Source organism: Crotalus tigris, unplaced genomic scaffold (genome assembly GCF_016545835.1).
Source record: "Crotalus tigris isolate CLP2741 ecotype Arizona unplaced genomic scaffold, ASM1654583v1 scf7180000019363.1367679, whole genome shotgun sequence".
NCBI classification, from domain to species: Eukaryota; Metazoa; Chordata; class Lepidosauria; order Squamata; family Viperidae; genus Crotalus; species Crotalus tigris.
In genome coordinates, this window is record NW_024097499.1 from 459,685 (window position 1) to 480,372 (window position 20,688).

General features: G+C 38.7%; 1 protein-coding gene and 1 long non-coding RNA gene across 8 annotated transcripts in view; one reads left to right on the top strand and one right to left on the bottom strand.

Moving 5' to 3' along the window:
• The window catches only part of LOC120316330, a 66,888-nt gene that overhangs the window by 12,673 nt on the left and 33,527 nt on the right, over window positions 1-20,688 (bottom strand). For 3 of the 6 annotated variants that reach the window (XR_005558924.1, XR_005558922.1, XR_005558923.1), the window contains exon 2: window positions 17,739-17,769. This is a non-coding gene — a long non-coding RNA (uncharacterized LOC120316330). Of the gene's footprint in view, window positions 1-41; window positions 1,905-1,928; window positions 2,006-17,738; window positions 17,770-20,688 lie in introns of those variants that run through there. The other 3 variants (XR_005558925.1, XR_005558927.1, XR_005558926.1) reach the window with 2 other exon arrangements.
• On the top strand, window positions 11,280-20,089 carry LOC120316329 (cytochrome b reductase 1). 2 transcript variants are annotated; one of them, XM_039361793.1, is made up of 4 exons: window positions 11,280-11,806; window positions 17,132-17,340; window positions 19,414-19,568; window positions 19,674-20,089. In XM_039361793.1, the coding sequence occupies exons 1-4, from the start codon at window positions 11,620-11,622 to the stop codon at window positions 19,948-19,950; spliced, it is 828 nt and encodes a 275-aa protein (XP_039217727.1). In that variant the 5' UTR covers window positions 11,280-11,619; the 3' UTR covers window positions 19,951-20,089. The 2 variants fall into 2 exon arrangements, with proteins under 2 accessions (XP_039217727.1, XP_039217726.1); XM_039361792.1 differs by lacking the exon at window positions 11,280-11,806 and adding an exon at window positions 11,843-12,184.

The window sequence follows — 20,688 nt, forward strand, 5'->3', positions numbered from 1 at the left end:
ACAGGGTTGTATTTCTTCTAACTGGCAGAGGGGGAACTCACTTTAGTTCTTCTGTCAGCAGATAACTGATCACTTGCCAGTCATCTGAAGAAGATTGTCAAATGGGATTCTCTTTAGAAGTAATACTGTGTGCAGCAGTCCACTACTAAATGCCTTGGGACGAGGGGGTTTGCTATTTTACAGTTATGCAGAAATAGATTGGAGTAAAGACTTAATAAATTGGCTGTTCATCCTCCTGCTGCATGATTTTGCCAATATTATGTCTGTCCATTCCCAGGTATCTTGTTTTGGGAATTTCCGGTTTTTAGCTTCTTTCCTTTTAAAAGAAAAAAAAAATCACTTCTGAAAAATGTTCCTGAAAATTAATTATGTTTGATTTCCGCCCTACTGTCAGTGTTTTACTGAAAGATGTTCATTTATGTTAGAACACGTAAAACATTCTCATTCATTTTAATATCCTGGCATTCTGGTACTGAAAATAAATATTTCTTAATAGTTATACTCCTATGATTTGCTTTATACAAAAAATTGTGCAAACTTAGTCATTACATATTGGTTTAGTATAGTAGATACATCACAAAATGGTATTGGTAGTGATACTACAATAACTATTGAATTTAATTTAATTTAATTTTCAAATAGAAAAATACGACTTTCTACTTATAGATTTATAAATTATTTAAACTTTACCCTGCCTTTTGGATTTTTATAAATAACTCAAGAATGGCAAACATACCTAATACTCCTTCCTCTTCCTATTTTCCGGTCAACAACAGCCTTGTGAGGTGAGTGGGTTGAGAGAGTATAACTGGCCTAATGTCACCCAGCCTAAAGCAATTCATGCCTAAAGCAGGACTAGAACTTAGTCAGCTGGCTTTTAGCCTAGTGCCTTAACGACTAGACCAACTGGCTTTCTTCCTCTTTCTCTTCTAATAACTAGAAAGATCAGAATGAAATCTATACGGAGCACCTTTATTATAACCTGCTCATCTTAAAATGAAGGAGAATTGCTAATGAATAGAAGAATAAAAAATGTGTAATGCTATGCTAATTTATTATTTTTATCAACTCAAAATAACTATTTAAACATGCCGGTGGCAGAGGAGTCAGTTGTGGAATAATCTATCCTGCGACTCTGCTCGATGCATTTTGTGGTTCTTACTGCATAATCATACCCTTTTGGAATCAGAAGCCTACATTTTACATTTTGGAAATTCATTGCTATACGTCAAGCTATACATGCCTCTGGCTGTGTGACTTGGCTACATTTGCCTTCCTATCTGTCTCAGCCAATGCAAATGAGAAGTAATTTGAAAATCATATTTTTAAATTATTCATTATGCTCAACAGTTAAGTAATATGAGAGAAACAAAGAAATACCAAAAGCTTCAATATGATCTCTGGGGAGAAAAACTATACTTCAGTTTGGGAAAGGACCAAGAAAATAAATTATGTTTAATTATTTACAGAAAAACTCCACAAACAGTTTAAAAATAGATAGCCAAAGCAGAGGAGATTTTGTTTCCTCGTTAAATATCTGTTTAGGGATAGAACATAATATTCTATTCAGGATGTAGAAAAAGGAATTTAGAAATTGACTTTATGAGAAGGTTAAACTTTACTCTAACAATCAGAATGTACTGTCAACAGCAACAATAAAACTAATAGGAAAATTAGTTTATTACCCTAGAAAAATGCCTTATATTAGCAATATACGCAAAGTTGTTGAGAAAAATGGGCTTCAACTAATGAAAAAGAAACCCACCAATGCTTGGAACATGTATTATTCCATGACTAAATTAAAAAGACAACAAGTTTGCTTATTACGTAAGTCCAAAAATTATTAATACCTAATAGTTGTCAGCAGTTTTTTCTAAAAAAAAAAAAAAAAAAAAGGTGCCAAAACTCACACACATCATACAACCCACCTTGCCTACCCAGGCCTTGCCGGGCGCGACACAAGGTTCCATCCAAAAAAAGGTGCCGGAACTCCGTTCTGGGCGTTCTATGAGAAAAAAAGCCCTGGTTGTCAGCAAAGCAAAAGAAGAAAGAAAGACTGCAGAACTAAAGCTACTTTTATTAGAACAGCTATAGGAACAGAATTTTGCAAGTCTGGATGTGCTTTCTTCTCTCTTGTCTTTTATCTTCATGAGAATTGGAAGGAGGCTGCCTGAGATGTTTGTGCAAAGTACTTTCGTGGTCTGGACCAGAGGTCTTCAAACTTGGCCCTTTTATGCCTTCTGGACTTCAACTCCCAGAATTCCTCAGCCAGGCACTCTGGCTGAGGAGTTAAAGTCCACAAGTCATAAAAGGGCCAAGTTTAAAGACCCCTGGTCTGGATTCAATCTGATCATTGCCTTAGTGGTTGATAAGCCCTTTGGCCTCCAAGGGCATCCTCTTTATTCACTACAATGGTGAAATCCTGATAGAACATTAAATAACTGTGCAGTCCCTCTAATTAGATATACCAAAGGGATAATTAATTGGACCCAAGCTGAAATGGATACCCTTAGTTCAGTAGTTCTCAACCTTTTTAATGCCGCGACCCCCAACCGGTCATAAGTCAAGGACTACTCAACTGGTGCAGCACTGTTTGCAGAATGGGACTTTTGGTGGGCTCAGCAGGGCAGAGACAGCCTGGACAATTCCTATTGGCTTTCGAAAGCCAATAGAATTAGACTCTATTAAAGAGAGTATATTCTATTGGCTTTCAAAAGCCAATAGAATAAAAGGGAGTAGCACAGCTAAGGAAAAGGGGGGAAAAATGGCGGACTGCATTGTTTGGCGACCCCCATGAAATGGTCGTTCGACCCCAAATGGGGTCCCGACCCACAGGTTGAGAACCACTGCCTTAGTTGGAAAACTAGAAAACTAATGACCACATGTCATGTGCTTTACCCAATAAAGAAAATTAAAGAGGCTCTGCTTGCGAAAGATTGTAAGGAAAGGCTCCTAAAGACAAAATCTAAACTGGGATAAAAAAATTAATGTCAAAGTCAAATTAATACCTGGAAAAGGGAGCCAATTTACATCTAAATATTGAGTTCATTGACTCTAAGGTCCCTGGAGATTTGATCCCACTTTCACTTCCTTGTAACTTTCTACTAGGAAAGGGTCAGTCTTCCTAATTTATATATAATTAAAGTGGGAGTTAGAATTGTTTCTGAATGTTCCAGCATTTTGGCTGTAGCTGCATTAAAGACCTTAGCAAAGAATTCAGCCAGGGGAAAAAGTAGTTAGAGATAAGCAGGGCTTTTTTTCTCACAGAACACCCAGAACAGAGTTCCGGCACCTTTTTTATATGACACACGTCATACAACCTGCAAGGTGGGTTGCATGATGTGTGTGAGTTCCGGCATCTTTTTTTTTTTTTTACAAAAAAAGCACTGGAGATAAGTTAGATTCCTAAATTTATCAATACTTTTGATGTTACATGTTGGCATGCATAACTTCCTTAGCATAAAACCTGCCTTGTAATGTCCCCTTTGGTACTAAAAATTTGCATCAAGATTAACATGAGCTTTATTTCACTTCTATCATTAATTGGGGCTTGATTGGACCCCTACATACAGAGGAAGAGATAATGTGATCCTCAACCACCTTGCTAAATCATGATGTTGAGGAAATGCTAATATAAGCAGCCTCTGCTTATCTGTGAACAAGTAATCTGTAACTAAACAAACTATAAATGGTTTCTATCTTATGTAAACCAGAAACACTTCATATTCCTCCTGGAGAAAAGCCATGGTTTGTTTTAGTAATCTTTGTTTTGTTTTGAACAAATCAGAATCCCTGGCTTTCCTCATACCATAAAATCCTTGTTCACAGACATATCGATTTTTTTTAACTCAAAACATTGCTTACTTGCTATTAAGTAAAAAACATTATTATCGTTCTGAATATCACCACAAATTATATTATTCTGCTATGCAGAAAACAAGAGGAAGAAAATTGGTCTGGAGAGAGTGGAAAATAGAAATTATTTGCAAAACGTATAAGACCAAATATACTTCAATAGAATAATGAAACAAAGTTACGTAAAATGTAATACTATAAAACAGTGGTTCTCAACCTGTGGGTCGGGACCCCATTTGGGGTCGAACGACCATTTCACGGGGGTCGCCAAACCACGCTGTCCGCCATTTTTTTCCCTTTTCCCTAGATGTCCTACTCCCTCTTATTGGTGGCCACACCCACTTGGGGGTCACCACAACATGGGGAACTGTATTATGGGGTCACGGCTTTAGAAAGGTTGAGAACCACTGCTATAAAAGGTCTTGCAATTGACTTGCAAAAATTGTATTTGTAGAAATCACTCTAATTAGAGGACTAAACAAGAAGAAACCAAAGTCCCAAGTTATTTTTAAGGCACTGAGATAGTGAATATGTGACATCAAATCATTTTCAACTCTTAATGGCCACATAGATAGGACCACACAGATTCTCCATGATGATCTATCATTAACCTTTTCTTTCACGTCCCCCAACAATGTACTCATCCCCTCTGTGGTTGAGTCTATCCACCTTGTCCTCTTCTCTTTCCTTCTATGTTTCCTAGCATTATAGCCTTTTCCAGAGAGTGGGTCTTCATATAGTGTATTGGAATTTGTGCCTTGAGTAAAAATTAGGGGTTAATTTGCTCAATCAGTTTGTTTTCTTGGCTGTTCACAGAATGCTCAGGAGTATTCTCCAATACCAAAGTTCAAAGCACTGATAATCTTCCTATGCTGCTTTTTTAAAATCCAACTTTCACTTCCATTGAGGGTCCATAGATATAGCAGTAGAAAAAAAAATACATTCCAGAATCCAAAGCAATTCCTAGTGAAGCAGAATCTGGTTGGATCCTGAAATCACTTTGTCCTCATTCAGGGAATAGAAATAGACAATATGGTTCCAGGATCCAATTTTGTACCTCTTAAGAACTGTACTGAATCCTGAAACTTAGATCCAACAGAAGGTGTTAATCTTTTTGTTGATTTTGTAAGAGAACTCTTGTTAATACTACTGCCTAAGCCACTCTTTGAAGTTAAAAACTGGTTGGAAGCCATGTTTTAATGAAATGGCAACAGCTGTGTTCTCTGTTGGAAATACATTTAACTGTAATCCTGTCTACGGAGCAAGCCTAAACCATATAGTGTTTGTATCGTGCTAGTAATGTAAGTACGCATAATTTATGTTTACATTTTTTCATTACAGTTTTGCAACTTTTTTTCTATTGCTGACTGATTAACAGTTGCCTTTTAATTTATTTCAAGATAAAGGTTTGGACAGCTTAGAATGTCTATGCTTTCAGTGAAGGCCTAACTTTTGGCTGACATATTTTTTTACCATTCTATTAAAAGGGATGTTTTGTTTAATTTTCACTTTGGGACTTGTATTTTTCACTAATCTGTGAATATAGTTAGGTTTCTTTCCTGCGCAATCATATCCAGCAATCACAAATTATATTAAATGGAGAAAGCTAATTTGAAAAGAAGGGATGGAGAAAGATACATCCTAAGAAAGTTGAGGTAAAAAAAAGATGAGTGCAAACTCCTGGTTTGGGGTGAGAATCAGAGTCTGAGGTTGTCTGAAATTGGTTAAGTCTCTCTCTTTCAATGTTCTACAATCTCTCCTTTAAAAGTTTCCACCTCTATTAACATCAGTCTTACTTCTGCTCTTATTTTTTGCTAGATTTACCTTTCCATGTTCTGAAGGACTACCTTGTTTTTTATTAGGGGCTTATTTCTTTTTCACTCTAATGATGCAACCGGACTTTTTGACGGGCCTCTAAATTTAATGTCATGCATATTTGAAGTTTTAAACTAAAATATTCTTCAACCTCCTTAAATATCTTGTGCTACTCATAATAATTTTATGAAGTCATATACATTACGCACTTAAATTTGTATATATATTTTAATTTTTAACTATCTCTTTCACTCCCAAAAGTCTGGATGACTATTATAAAGTTAAAAGAGATTTTTATTTTATGCTTTTAACTATCAGCCCAGTTTAAAAACAACCTTAAGAATAAAAACTAATATACTATCCACAGGCCTGGAACACATCCAGAGGGCTCCTGGAATCCCGAGAGTGGGTGCTATAGATATCGCTGAGGGATATGGTTCCCTCTCTCAACAATACAAAAGGCACAATTCATTGGTCCCCAAAATGATGTTTAATTGAAGGGACCTAAAGCACACTCACTCTACCTGAACGTACCTGGTGGAGAGAAACAGAGATAGGCAGTCCTTCAGATAACAGGCCCTAGATCACAAAGGGTTTTATAGATAACAATTAGTATCTTGAATTGCACCAGAAGCCAAATGGCAGCCAATACAGCTCACATAGCAGTAATGACACATTGGCATAAGAAGTGTCTGCTACTGCTCTTGCTGCTGCATTTTGGACAAACTGTAACTTTTGGTCTTGGCAGCCCTGGATAAAAACACTGCAATAATCCAATTGTGAGTTGATCAGAACATGAGTGACTGTCTGAAGGGTCTTCTGGTTGAGGAAAGGGGACATGTAATGCACAAGACGAACCTGTGCAAAGACCCTCCTGGTCATGGTTGCCATCTTCTCCATTTTGCCATTTTAAAGCTTTCCTCTTATATTTAGGTAGGGAGGTGGGTTGCAGCACTTATGTTCTCACAATAGAATTCCAACCTTATAGTTAAGTAGGGAGGTAGATTGCAGCCATTTTGTTCTCACAACAGAACTCCAACTTTCTGGGGGGGGGGGGAGATAGGAGTGAAACTATCATTAGCATGTATCTAATTTTTTTCTGCAAAAAAAATCAAAAGAGGAAAAAAAAGATGTTGCACTAAATGTTTCTGTCTTTTTGTAGAGGCTTAGATGGATGAAACTCAGCATCTCATCTATATCCACTGATTCAACCCTAAATACCTTACTAAACATCTAGGCCAGTGGTGGTGAACCTATGGCAAGTGTGCCAGTGACGGCACTCAGAGCCTTCTCTTTGGGCACGTGCACCATTGCCCCAGTCCTGCCTCCCCCCCCACGGCCCCCTCACCAGCAGCCCACCTTGAGGAGATTCTCCGAGCATGGCCCCATGAAGCAGCATAGCCAACGTCATGGTAGCCAGGCAGTGGGGACAAGACTCTGCCCTCATGACCCATCGTGCGTAGTTGATGCTGGGGGGCGTGGGCAGAGGGTGTGGCCACCATGGCACTGCTGGGCCACCTGGGCGATCTGCGGTGGGTTATGGAGGTGGTGAGTGGCCCTGTGGGTGGGCGGGGACGGAGTGGGGGACGGTTGGAGGGGGCAGAGCAGAGCAGGGGTGGGTTTTGGGCACCCAGTCTCTAAAAGGTTCGCCATCACTCACCTAGGCTTTTCTTTGGCAGGATTCACACAAACTCACATTCTCAAGTGAAATAACACCATGATTTGCTTGATTCAATTCTTGGAAGTTGAACAAATCAGAAGTGTTTCCATTATATAGGTTGGATTCACATAACAGTTTAGCTAAGATGTGGTTATTCTTTGGTTCAGTTTGTCATATAAACACAGATGATATGAATTAATCTAAAACCTATACTTTGTTTACTTTTTGTAAACAGCTAAAATTATTCTGACATAAATGACAAATAAACGGATGGGAACGAAAGAATACAGAAAAATTGACAGATATTTGGGGATCCAAGAATGAGGGACAATAGTGATTGTTTTGTGAATATCTGCTTAGAAAAAGCACTCCTTTCACTTATCACTTTAAGCATATACACAGACACTAAAGGGATGAATATGCAGTTGAAAACACAACTGATTTAATAAGAAAAAAGAATTAGTGATGGATAGAAAGGGATGATAGATTCTCAGAGTAAAACAGACCAGTTTCTGGTAGGGTTAAGAGTGAAAAAGAGAGAAATGGTTGGAAAGAAATGAGAGTGAAAGTAGAACGGCAGGAGAAAAGTGTGAAACTATAAAAGGTATTAGAAGGCAAATTACTATCACAAAAGAATGAGTGGAATGTAGACAAAAAAAGGACACGGAAACTGTTTGGAACAGAATGAAAACAATGTTATAGAATGCCAAGAAGTGTTTTTGAGTTGCACTAATGGAAAATTTGAAAAAGGATTTTTGGTAGAATGACTGAAATAAAATAAAAAGAATGATTGCTGCAAAAAATTAGGATGACAGACAGAAATCTAATAAATATGGTTGCAAACAATATATTTAAACAGAACAAAGACTTGAGATTAAAAGAGAGAAAACAATGTAGGTAGAAATAAATGTTTTGGAAATAGATGAAATGGTTATACAAAAGAGCTTCCTGCAGAGTGACTGAAATTAAAAATGAAAGTGAGGATATAATTTGGAATGAAACTGGAATGAGGAAATGTTGGAAGGTATTCTTTTAAAAATTTGTAAAAAAAATTAAAGATTTAAAAAATGGCATTGAAATGAATACTATAAACGCTAGTATCCAATAAAACATTAATGAAAAACCAATTATAATTGCTATAAAAATATTGAAAAGGGTAAAAGTTATATGCCTTGAGAAATGACAAAATACATATGTGGTTGGCTTACAAAGTGGCAATATGACTTATTCAGTGTGTGAAGATTGCATTTGTACCTGATGCTTGGAATAATGACTTTGAGGAATTTTTCTAAATGGAAAAGGTAACAAGCATAAATGCAAAAACAGTATAGGGGAATCAGCTTCTTAATGTGCTCAGAAAAGTGTCTGACAGAAAGGTATCAAAGAGCAAAGTCTGAAAAATGTAGGCAAAGGGGTTTGCTTAGCAAGTAATTCAACATTGTGCATGGAATACGTCAAGCATGATGTTTACAGAATAATGTGGAGCTGGAAGGGGCCTTGTAGATAATCTAGTTCAGGGGTCCCCAACCCCCGGTCCATGGATCAATACCGGGCCGAAGCATGCCAGCAACCGGACTGCACATGACAAGCAAAGCTCCATTCACAAGATGCAGGCAGCATGCAAAACCACACCTCTGGTCTGCAAAAAAAACTTTCTCTACCGAATCGATCCCTGGTGCCCAAAAGGTTGGAGACCTCTGATCTAGTCCAACCCCCTGCTGAAGCAGGAGACCCTATACCAGAGGTCCCCACAGACCAGGGGTTGGGGACCCCAGCCCTATACTATTACTGACAAGTGGTGGTCCAGTCTTTTTTTAAAAGATTCCAGTGATGGGGCATCCACAACTTCTGAAGGAAAGCCTTTCCACTGGTTAATTGTTCTCATCACTGTTAGGAAATTTCTTAGTTCTAGGTTGATTCTCTCCTTGATCAGTTTCCATCCACTGTTCCTTGTCTGGCCTTCAGGTATTCTGGAAAATAAGTTGTCCCCCTCCTCTCTGTGACAGCCCCTCAAATATTCATATTCCCTTGTTTATAATTTATGGAGAAATGCTTGTGGTGAGGCCAAAGGTATGTTTGGTTTGGACAGGAATTTGTGCACAGATGCTATGCTGATTAAGCATCAAAGTGATTTCAAGCAGATATTGGACTGTATACTACAGCAAGGGGTATGAATCTGATATTAATGTATCAAAGACCAAGATGGTTGTGCCTGATAGGAAAAATGGCGTGAACAATTGCAAATTATATATAAATAGCAAACAGCTAGAGCAGACATGTCAAACACAATGCCCGGGGGCCAGATGCAGCCCACAAAGTGGTTTCATGTGGCTCGTGAAGCCATCCTGGAAACAGTGAGGGAATGGCCCCCACTGCCTTGGCCCTGACCCAGGCCAGCCAGGAGCCAATGTACAATTTTGTGATGGCCATCTATGCTGAAACGCATTCAGTCTTAGCTCCACAAGGCCGTGAGGAACCAGCCCCTGCCGCGTCGGCCCCGCCCCCTAGGTGCATGCTGGGGAGGTGTCACCCTTTGTGAGGAATGAAGAAATGGACCATGCCTTGGCGCTTGCCCCGGTCCCACCCCCTTCTGCCAGAGACCCTCAGATCTGTCCCACTCCTGCCCAGGCCCCACAGGCACCCTTGACACGAATGATGTAGAGCTGGCCACGCACACTCCATCCATGCCCACCCATTAGCTGCACCCACTCTGGCCTCACCCACCCAGCCCCCAAGGGCAACTGCAATGCTGATGCGGCCCTCAATGAAACTGAGTTTGACACCCGAGCTACAGCAAGCTGGTTAAAATGTATATTAATATTGACTAAAGACTGAAAGAAAATAAAACATTTTTAAGGATAGTTCAAATGATCATAAAAAGAGGTACTTTATAGTCTGTTGCAAAGAATGTTTGTCAAGTGAACAAAAATGACTCTGTAAAAGGGTGTACTGCTGCCTCTTTGTTATATGAAGAGATGGCTTATATGAAGAGAAAGAAAAAAACTAAGTTGAATGCACAGGGTTGGATTACAGGTGTGTATCTGTTAAAATAAGCTGTAAAAATGAATTAATGTGGAATGTAGGTGAATTGAATATAAAAGTTAAGAGATTAGTAGAAAAGGCATATAGTATGCTAAATTAATTTGGTCAGATAAGTGAGGAGTGAATGAGAATGGGGCAGGCTGAGATGAAGTAGAAAATTGAAATAATGGCTGGGATTGATGAGATACTTACAAAGGAAAAAAGTGCTAAGATTAAAGAGTAAAATATAATGTATGAATGAGAAGGAAACAAGGATACAAAGGCTTTAAAAAGTATAGCAAGCTCTGCTGGTGTAAACCAGATTTTTCCTTTTCATGTTTTTTAATTTCAAGCTCTTTATTCTTAGGCTTATTATTTAACTCTTTTTCTGTGTTCGGAATACTAATGTTCACCCCAAAAGGGAACAGTATGGTATGTATATTTGTACATACGTGCACAGTGAAGAGGGCCAAGTTTGGGCCCTAATCCTATACCGAATACTTACAAGGAGGTATTCTGGCTATATGCCAGAAGAATATAAGGGCAGAAATAGCATCACAGGAAAGGCTGATGAGTCTGCATCAGAAGGTAGATAGCACAAGGAAAAACAGTATAATATCACCAGTAGGCCCCATAACTTTCATGCTGCATCTAGTGCAAAAAATAAATATGGTAGCTTAGAAGAACTTTAAAATGAATGCAAATACAGTCTTTTGGCACTGACAATCTACAACTCTCACAGGATACGGGGGAATCCAGTCACCGAGAGTTCCCTATGGGGGGGAGGAGATCGGTGGGTCTTTGAAGCCGAAATCCAAACAGCACCCAAAATAAGCCTCCTTCACCGCCCCTTGGGCTTACTTACTCAATAGGCTTGATCTTAACGCAGCTGTTGCTGCTTTCAGGCTACCAATATTCGCGCAGGCAGCCTCCGAAACAAACAAACGAGCAAAAAAGCCCTAATTATTCTTAAAGGAAAAGCATTTAGGAGCGCAAACTTTTGACTTCAGTTTATTTCGGGTCCGAGGAGAAAAGGAGGCGCCGAAAGAAGCAGCGGACCGGGCCTTGAACGTCCCTGCCCCCTTCTCGTGATTCTCCAGGCCGGTCCAAGAGGGGAGGGAATCCGCGCTTTCTCTCACACCCCTTTCTTTCCCTCCAGGGGACGAAAGAAGAGGAAGCCGCGACACGCCGAGCCGTCCGTCTCCCGTCTCCGCCCCGCTCTCGAATTTGTTTGGATCCCCTGCAGTTACGTCGTGGTGTGGAGGGAGATGGAGGGCTTCAAGCTCTTTCTGGCGTTCTTCGCGTCCGCGCTGCTGCTCGGCTTCCTCTCCGTCGTCTTCGCCCTGGTCTGGGTTCTCCACTACCGCGAAGGGCTCGCCTGGAACGGAGACTTGGCCGAGTTCAATTGGCACCCGGTCCTCATCATCACGGGCTTCGTGTTCATCCAAGGGATCGGTGCGTAAGGAGGCGGGGGGGGGCGGTGGCAGCCGAGAGAGATCGGGGCCGGGGATGAGATCACGAGAATAGGCTAGTGGGCTTTTTTTTCCCCCTGCAAACGCGACAGCACACGTAGAAGCGAACTTCCACAGCACATGGGTCCCTTCTGTCCCGTTGGGGCTGGCTTCTGGCAGACCGACAGACGTCGTCAGCTTTCCCGTCCCAGATTGACACTGCAACCTCAAAAGGCAGTTTTGTGGCAAGCCAGCAACCTCAAAAGGTTTGCAAGCCAGCGCTTACAAGGGCTGAGGTGGCAAGTTGATGAGCAGCTTTCTCGTCGCTGGTCGTGGAGTTGGACCTTTCCCAGGATAAGGGAAAACCTGGAAAGAATTCCTGGTATTCTCCTGCCTTCGCGGACCTGTCCTTCCGCCTCACTTCCCCCCCCCTCCTCCTCACCTGCCCTTCCGCCTCCTTGATTCTGAGAAAAGGCTCCCCGCTCCACCGTGGACGGTGCCTTTTGGCGCGTTCTAGCTAGAAAGCAAGCCTCTGCCTCCAATGTAGGAAGTAATTCTGAGCTGCGAAGTTGCAATTGGGGTTGTGGTGTTGCAAAATTGCTAGCCAATTCGAAAGCGGACTGCCGCGACGTGCTTATTCTTCTCCTCGGCTTGGGTCCTCTTCTGTTTACCCATATTATATCTCGTCTAGAGCAAGGGCGTGGGGTGTTCAGGCCTTCTATTTTTTTTTCCCCTCAGTGACTCTGCGTTTTTAAAAGGAATGTCTTTGGAACCGTTAATTCTCTGTGGCGACTGTTTCACTGACGCCTTCCTTATCTAACTTGAAAAACACAAACGTCACAACTCGAAGTTTTTTGGGATTGTTGAAAATGCTAGTTCAGAACTAGTTGTAAATAAGGGTGGGGTGAGGGAAGATTGCTACAAGTGTGTCTAATTTGGACTGAAAAATCCCATTGTGTTCTGATGACTACACTTACTCAGTTTCTACAGGATTGGCTTAATATATCTTTGATCATCTTGATTCTAGTTCATGAAAGTTTACAATAATTTTAGCAGGAATCAGCTGATAGAATACCTTATAAATAATAATCATCTTGCGCTGTTCAAATGCTAGATTTTGTGTTATTTAAAATAGATTTAATAATGGGGGGGGGGAAACCCAGCTAGAGATTAAACACTTGGTAAAGTAGTATGAATGGTAAAAAGAAAGAAGTCTTAATGGTAGAAAATCTCTAGTAGGAAAAAAAAACTTAGAAATGAATACACATACAGTGTACAGTAGTGATACTATATGGGGTTTATAATTCCTGATAAGGGAGTATAGGAAATCAGATTTGGGCTTGTAAATTTATTCTACAAGATGGAAGTTGTTAGATCTTCAGTGTCCAGAAGAAGAAGAAAAAGATTTTAAAAAGTAAAAGCAAACCAAAAGAAAAGTTGTCTGCTTAATTTTAATTGATACATTTCTGTTCATGGAGAGATAAGTGTGCAATTTATCATTCACCTGTTAGAAGGCGTGACTGCTAAATCTTTTAAACTACTGTGTGCAATGCACCAGGCATTGGAAGTGTTATACCTTGTCCATTGGCAACTGGTCATGCTCACAGCCAGATCTGAATTGATTCTCCTGACATGCTGCGCAATGACCCCCTTATATTCATTTACAAGAATGCCTTTGGAAATCATATTTTTAGAAAAGAAATGTGATATGTATCCTTTTTGTATGAAATTAGAAGTAAAAAGAAGTAGTGTGCATTCTCAGGATAAAGGGGAAGAAAGAAATGATATAACAATTTGCTTTCTGGTAAATAGGGTTGCCAGTGGCAATGTCACCATGGCAGCTACTTATGAAAAATGTCGACAACATGTTCTCAAATATAGTCACAGGATGTGTCCCACCCCATCATTGCCTGATCTTATTAGTTCTCTTTATTTCTCTTTCTATACAAACACACACACATGCACACACATTCATTCATTGAGGTTAGAATGGCGCTTTAAGCAGATAGGCTGGCAATAGTTAACATTCTTAAGGGATTTTTTTTTTCCTATTCAACCTATTTATTTTGTTTTCCCCATTATTACATAAGCAATGTCTATATCCAGTATGTTGCTCCTAATATTTTATCTGGTCATTATGCATGCCAGTAAAACAATGTGGATGGAAAAACTTGCAAACTATTACAAGCCTGTGGTGATGTAAATAATTTGGCAAGTGTGTTTAATCCTTGGTTTCAAATGGGTGATTACTGTGATACTGAAGATTTTTTTTTTTTGTCTTGGTTTCTATTTGTTTTTATACACCACCCAGATTTGTTTAAAAAACAAATAAATTCACTATAATTCCATATAAGAATAAACTTATTGTGAGTTGACAGAAGTGGATTGAGTTTATAACACTATCACACTATACACTGGATTACTGTAAATATATAGTTAAATACTAAACATAGTACAAGTAGTCCTCGACTTATGACCATAATTGAGCCCAACATTTCTGTTGCTAAGTGAAACATTTGTTAAGTGAATTTGCCCCATTTTACAACTTTTCTTGCCACAGTTGTTAAGTGAATCATTGCAGTTAAGTTAATAACACAGTTGTTGAGTGAATCTGGCTTCCCCATTGACTTTGCTTATAAGAAGGTCAGAAAAGGGGATCACACTGGGACACTGCAACAGTCCTAAATATGAGACAGTTGACAATTGTCTTAATTTTGATCACATGACCATGGGGATGCTGCAAGTGTGAAAATAATCATAAGTCACTTTTTTTCAGTGCTGTTGTAACATTGGACGGTTAATAAATGAACTTTGTAAGTCGAGGATCACTTGTACCATGCTTATATATTGGAAGCTATTTGCACAGGTTAACAGAAGGGAAAGTGCATACCATGATTATAAAGATAGAGACTCCTGAGTTGTAAAAAAACAAGAGAATGGAAAAAAATGACTAACAGTTTATTTCCAGTTCAGACAAGGTGCTACTATTTAGGAAAACTTGTGACACTTCTATTAGTGTCAACTTTTGTTACGGTAATCTGAATATATCTTGGTGAGATCATGCTAAAAAAAGGATAGTCTAAATGTTCAAACGTTATTGAACGTTATTGAATGTTGGAGGACACATGGGGCAGAATTACGTAATAATGTATTTTATGAATGCTTACAAGCATTTCAGAGACCGAGTGCCCAAACTGCAACCCAAAAACCACTTATGTATCGTCGGGCGCCAGGTGGGCTTGGCCCATTGGGTGGGTGTGGCCCATTGGCTGGGCATGGCCCATTGGCTGGGCGAGGCTGTGGTGTAATAGCAGACTGGATGGGACTAAAACATTCAACCAATCAATTACAACTTTGTGAGATCTTTTTTTTCCGTGAGAAGTTGAAATTGATTGATTGATTGAACCTTTTTTTTTTTTTTTGCACATGGCAGCGAAGGCCTAAAGCGAAAAGGTTTTATAAAACCCAGCTGAAGGCCTAGTACTGGGCGATGGCCCGCGTGCCCACAGAGAGGGCTCTGTGCGCCACCTGTGTCACGCGTGCCATAGGTTCGATACCACGGATATAAGGAGTACATACCAGAGTAAAAACAAAAGTAAATTGTACAGGTAGTCCTGGACTTAACCACGATTGGCATCAGATTTTTTATTACTAAGAAACACAGTTCTTAAGTGAATCATGCCCGATTTTACAATTTTTTTTGCCATGGTTGTTAAGCAAATCACTGCAGTTGTTAAGTGAATTACATGGCATTAAGCAAATCTGGCTTCCCCCATTGATTTTGCTTTTCTGGGAAGGTTGCAAAAAGCAATCACATGATTCTGGGGTGCTGCAACTATCGTAAATACTTGCAAGTTTCCAAGCACCTGAATTCTGATCATGTGATCACAGTGGTGCCATGACAGTCTTAAGAGTGAAGACAGTTGTAAGTCATTTTTTTCAGTGTCATTGTAATTTCAGGCAGTTGCTAAATGGATGGCTGTAAGTTGTATTATGCTTCTTTACATAATACTTATTACAGTGGTGCTAATAAAAGGCAAATGGCTGATTTGTCAAACTATGATTAGGTAGCAAAATACAAACTATATTTAAAACCAAATTTTTCCTTTGCTCCTTTCTTTTTGTTACCAAGAAGCTTATCTTAAATGTTAATATTTATCAATTCATATATAATGACTAATGTATTATGCACTGCTGCTAAATTCTCCTTAATTTTTTTACTGGCCTAATTAGAAGATAAATACAATAATGTACTTGGGTCATTCTGTGACATATGGGCTTCATGAAATATACCTTCATTCAGTCACTCTCAGCTCAGTTCACCTAACAGGATTGTTGTGGGGAAAATAAGAGGAAAGAATATTAGGTATATTTGCCACCTTGAGTTATTTATAAAAATAATAAAGTGGAGTAAAAAGGTAACTCCACCCCACCCCCGTAAATTTTAGTGAAAGAATAACAGTGATTCATCAGGATCCATTCTGCAGCTCCCTCCCCCAGAACCCTCCTCTCAGTGGGTAAACTCAGATTTTCTTTTCTGCATATTTTGCAATGTTGTCTTAAGGAACCTATTTGCAGAAGCTTAAGCCATTTATATCTCCCCTAAAGTCCCCCAAGATTCCTCTGGTCCTATTCACTACTAGAATGTAGCCATTTACTAACTATGGATAGTCCAGTGAGTTTATCACGCAGAGAGAAAATGCCTGTTTCTGCTGTTTTAAGGTCATTACCAGCTCTTCTTTTTAACAGAGTTCCTTGTTTTTTTTTATGAAAGATTGATGTGCTGTCTGATTTTCAGTGTGCACATACAGTAGCTAATTTCACCTAAACAGTTTAGTAAATTGTCACAACTGGAGATTCCCAACAATTCAGGATTTGTAAGTCATCCCAGAATATATAAGCAAGAACCAACTTTTATCGGTCGAATCTGGTTTAGAAGGAGCACACTAAACCAGGAATTTTAACTCAAAAAGCAGAAATTTTTTTTGTTTTGTTCAAGGTGTTGAGTCAGGCCATCTATCTAATCTAATCTTGCCAATCAGTCTCCAAAATCTTAGGTAGAGAACTTTATCACTCTGCCTGTGCCTTTTTCTTCTAAAACAAGATCATTTTAAAAAGTGGGAGTGTCAATATTTTAGCTTCCAATTAATCTGAATTCCTTCCCTCAGAAAAGGGATAATCAGTAAAATGAGAAAGCATGATCTATTTGTTGAAGAAAATTCTCAAAAGTGTCATATGTCATTAGTATAATATAAGAACAGTTTTAACATTCCTAATAAAGTTATTATTGTTTTAACCTTCGGAATTCTTCCTTATTTCCCAATTCCAGCAATTATTGTATATAGGTTACCATGGACCTGGAAATGCAGCAAATTTTTGATGAAATTAATCCATGCCGGGTTACATACTGTTGCTCTGACGCTTGCTATTATTTCCCTGGTGGCTGTTTTTGATTTCCATAATGCTAAGAAGATTCCTAACATGTACAGTCTGCACAGCTGGATTGGATTGACTGCTGTAATTCTTTATGCTCTGCAGGTTAGATGTCATTTATAAACTATACTTAACAATAGAATAAGATTATTTTAACTTTACTAAAAATGTACTATATATACATTACTTTTAACTAGGAATTTTGTATTTTGCAGTTCTTAGACATAAATCTTACAACTTGATAAATTAACCTTTGTCAAATGAAGGCAAATATACATGTCCCAGGATAATGTTGCAAGATCCAATCTGGCTCGGTCATTGGGACCAAAAGTTTTGTTTTCCGAGCTTTTGAACTCATGCTGGAGCCTCTAGAGAGAAGTTCCCTGAGGATGTGCTTAAGCACGTGTCCGAAAGCTCGGAAGATAAAACCTTGGTCCTGGTGACCAACCCAGATTGGATCCTGCAGTATCTTTTGTAAACAAAAGAGATATAAGATATATTACCTTTAAGCAGTTTGCATTCTGCTGCAGAAATCTGTTCAGGAACAAAAAAAAATACTTTCTTAATAAACATTTTGCAATTACAATTAAAAAAACTAGATTGCCAATATTTTGCAGATTGTAAATTAACACTTAAATGTAAAGGGACTGGTTTAGTTCCTTTAAAAAAAATGAGAAAATCAAATTATTTGCCAAGGAACTGTCAGTATAGTACTGTAAGAGGATCTTTCTCATAAGAGGTAGATTTTAAAAGACAATATTATACACATTGTTTTGTGGATTCAGTAGTCTCTGAAAATAGTCTTTCTATTTTTTCCTTAGAGTACCGGTACTTTTAGTAAGGAACTTTTTGGTTCTCCAGCGTTTATTAAATTATTGAGAATGCTGCTCTTTCTATATTCAGAAGAGTTTCATTTTACCACCTTTGACTATAGAGTTTTTTGTATAAATTTTACAGAGTATCCTAGAAATATGTTCAGACTTTCTTGTTTTTAATAGTAATGTATATCATTTAGCATAAAAATTTATATATAAGTTGGGGGAAGCCATTGCCCTCTAGAAGAGCTCCATAATAATGAGGAGTGTAGTTCAATAGAATTTGGATATCCAAAACATCCTTACTTACTTCTTCTCTAAATCCACTTAGAGAAGAGGATAGGATACGAAAGGATGATTGTAGTCCTGAGCAGCTTGCCCCAATAAGCAACTAATTGTTTATTGTAGTACAAAGCACACATTTTTAAAAGGTGGCAGTAGATTTGGCACTGGTAGCTACTCCAAGTTTCAGGATTGTGGCCCAACAAGGCAGTATTTAATGGCAGTATTTTTAGGGAGTTTCTATTCTGATTCTATTGCTCATAAGATACAAGATTTTGCAGCCCAAACATATAAAAATAAAAGTGTTTGTACACCCAGGCTATGCAATTTATATCTGTTTATCTATACTGCGTGCCAGGGGGATTGACTGGGAATATAAAAATGTACTCCTTTATCCAGTCTGTGGATCTGTTCCTAATGCCTTAGTGTCGAGCTCCTATTCAGTCTGAGAATTCACATTTTCAAGAATGGGCCAAAAACGATTTTAGCTAAAAATGGCTTTTCTTCCTGGCTAGAGTACTAATTCAAGATGGTTAAAATTAGTGGGGAAAACTATTGACAGATAAATATTAATTTAACACTAAATAAACATTTACTGTATTAAGATAAATAAAACAAGATAAAAGAAATATTAAGATACTGTTTAATAATAATAATAAGAAAATAGCCTCTACTCTTATCTGTTTAGTTCAGCCAAAGGGCTCCTGGCCTTCCAGAAGAGCATAAAGACCTGGCTCTGCCAGCTGGGGGTCCAAGAGAGCTAGCAATTCTGGGAGTGGCTGGTGGGCTGAAGGTTCCCCCTTTGGCTTTCAACTTCACAGTTGTCTCTTTTATCTTCATTGTGATTCGGTTTTAGCTTACTTTTAACCATTGCTTTTATATCATTTTACTGTTTTATGTGTAAACCGCCCAGAGGCACACACGTGTGATGAGTGGTATAAAATATGCCATGAGATTTCAAAAGATTTCAGGAAATAATTTAGGAATCAAATTTGGCACCGCCTCATAAAGATTTATCTTCGTGTTTGATTTTGAAATAATGCATATCGTTGTCGTTTACTAAACGTTATCTACATATTAGCTTGTTCTAGGCCTTCTGGTTTTCCTGCTTCCCATTGCCTCCACTTCCCTTCGGACAATTGTTATGCCGATACACGTTTATTCAGGACTTCTCCTCTTTGGATCAGTGATTGCCACAGCCCTAATGGGAATTACAGAAAAACTTTTTTTTACTCTGTAAGTATTTGCTTGGATGTTACTAGTTTGTTTTTTGTTTAACAACAACACTTAACTAATTTACTATTGTTAATGGTTCCCTTAATTTTAACTTGTTTTTCCCAGAAAGGAAAATCCTTCCTATAGCAGTTCTCCAGAAGAAGCTATTTTTGTCAATGTTCTCGGTGTCCTAATTGTTGCCTATGGAGCTGTAATTTTGTGGATGGCTACAAGGCCCCATTGGAAGCGCCCACTCGAATACATTTTCCAAACCCATGAACGGATTGGAGAAGGGCTCAGTGATGATGACTGTCATAGTCCAGATCTGGAGTTCAACAGTGATGCAGCTGCTAGGAAGAGAAGTCCTAAATCTGATGAAGCCGGACAGAGATCAGCGATGTAAAGAAAGCGTATAACAATAATTTGCAAAGAAGAAAACGTAACTTTCCTATTCTCCCCCAGATCTTCAACACACTATGTATTGCTTTATTAATATTGTTAGAATTTTTCTGAATAAATGAGGACAGTTGCAAAGACTTTAATTTTAGAAGTATCTATGTTCACATGGTGCCACTATGGTGATTTGTACTGTATTCCTTGACAATTTTGAGAAAGATCTAAAAATATCACGTCAGCTTCATGAAACAATTTTTAATTGATTTTGACTAATGGAAAAATCTTTAAAAGTACAAGATAAACCATTAGATTTCAGATATTGGAAGAAAGTTATGAAGAAAGGGAAGCACTCCATTGAATATAATTGCTGTAACTCTTGATACTTATTTAATGTCGTTCAAACTTGATTCCGTAGCACTGTGGAACTTCTGCCTATCTTGGAAAGCTGAATAATTGCTTCCACAGTTGATTCCCCTTCACTTTCTCTCCACTTTGATGTTGCTTTCCATTGGCCTTGGAGGAGAGCTGTGTATTCTGCAATTCAAAATTATGACTATGTGGCCAGGGAGGGGGGAGGGGCGAGGCAAAGCAGGTGGATAGGAGTTAAATTATTACCCTACCTAGCTTCTTTCTTTACATACAAACAAAGTTCTGCTATCGCAGCAATCTCAGACATTATTGTTACAGGGCAATCAATATTGTTTTTCCACAACCACATTTAAATGGATATTGGCTTAACGCAGTA

Excerpts from the sequence above, each read along its gene's own strand:
- LOC120316329 (XM_039361792.1), top strand. The coding sequence starts at position 11,944 with ATGGGTCCCTTCTGTCCCGTTGGGGCTGGCTTCTGGCAGACCGACAGA. Across the intron at positions 17,341-19,413 it reads TAATTCTTTATGCTCTGCAG|CTTGTTCTAGGCCTTCTGGT; the intron begins GTTAGATGTCAT and ends TCTACATATTAG. Across the intron at positions 19,569-19,673 it reads GAAAAACTTTTTTTTACTCT|AAAGGAAAATCCTTCCTATA; the intron begins GTAAGTATTTGC and ends TGTTTTTCCCAG.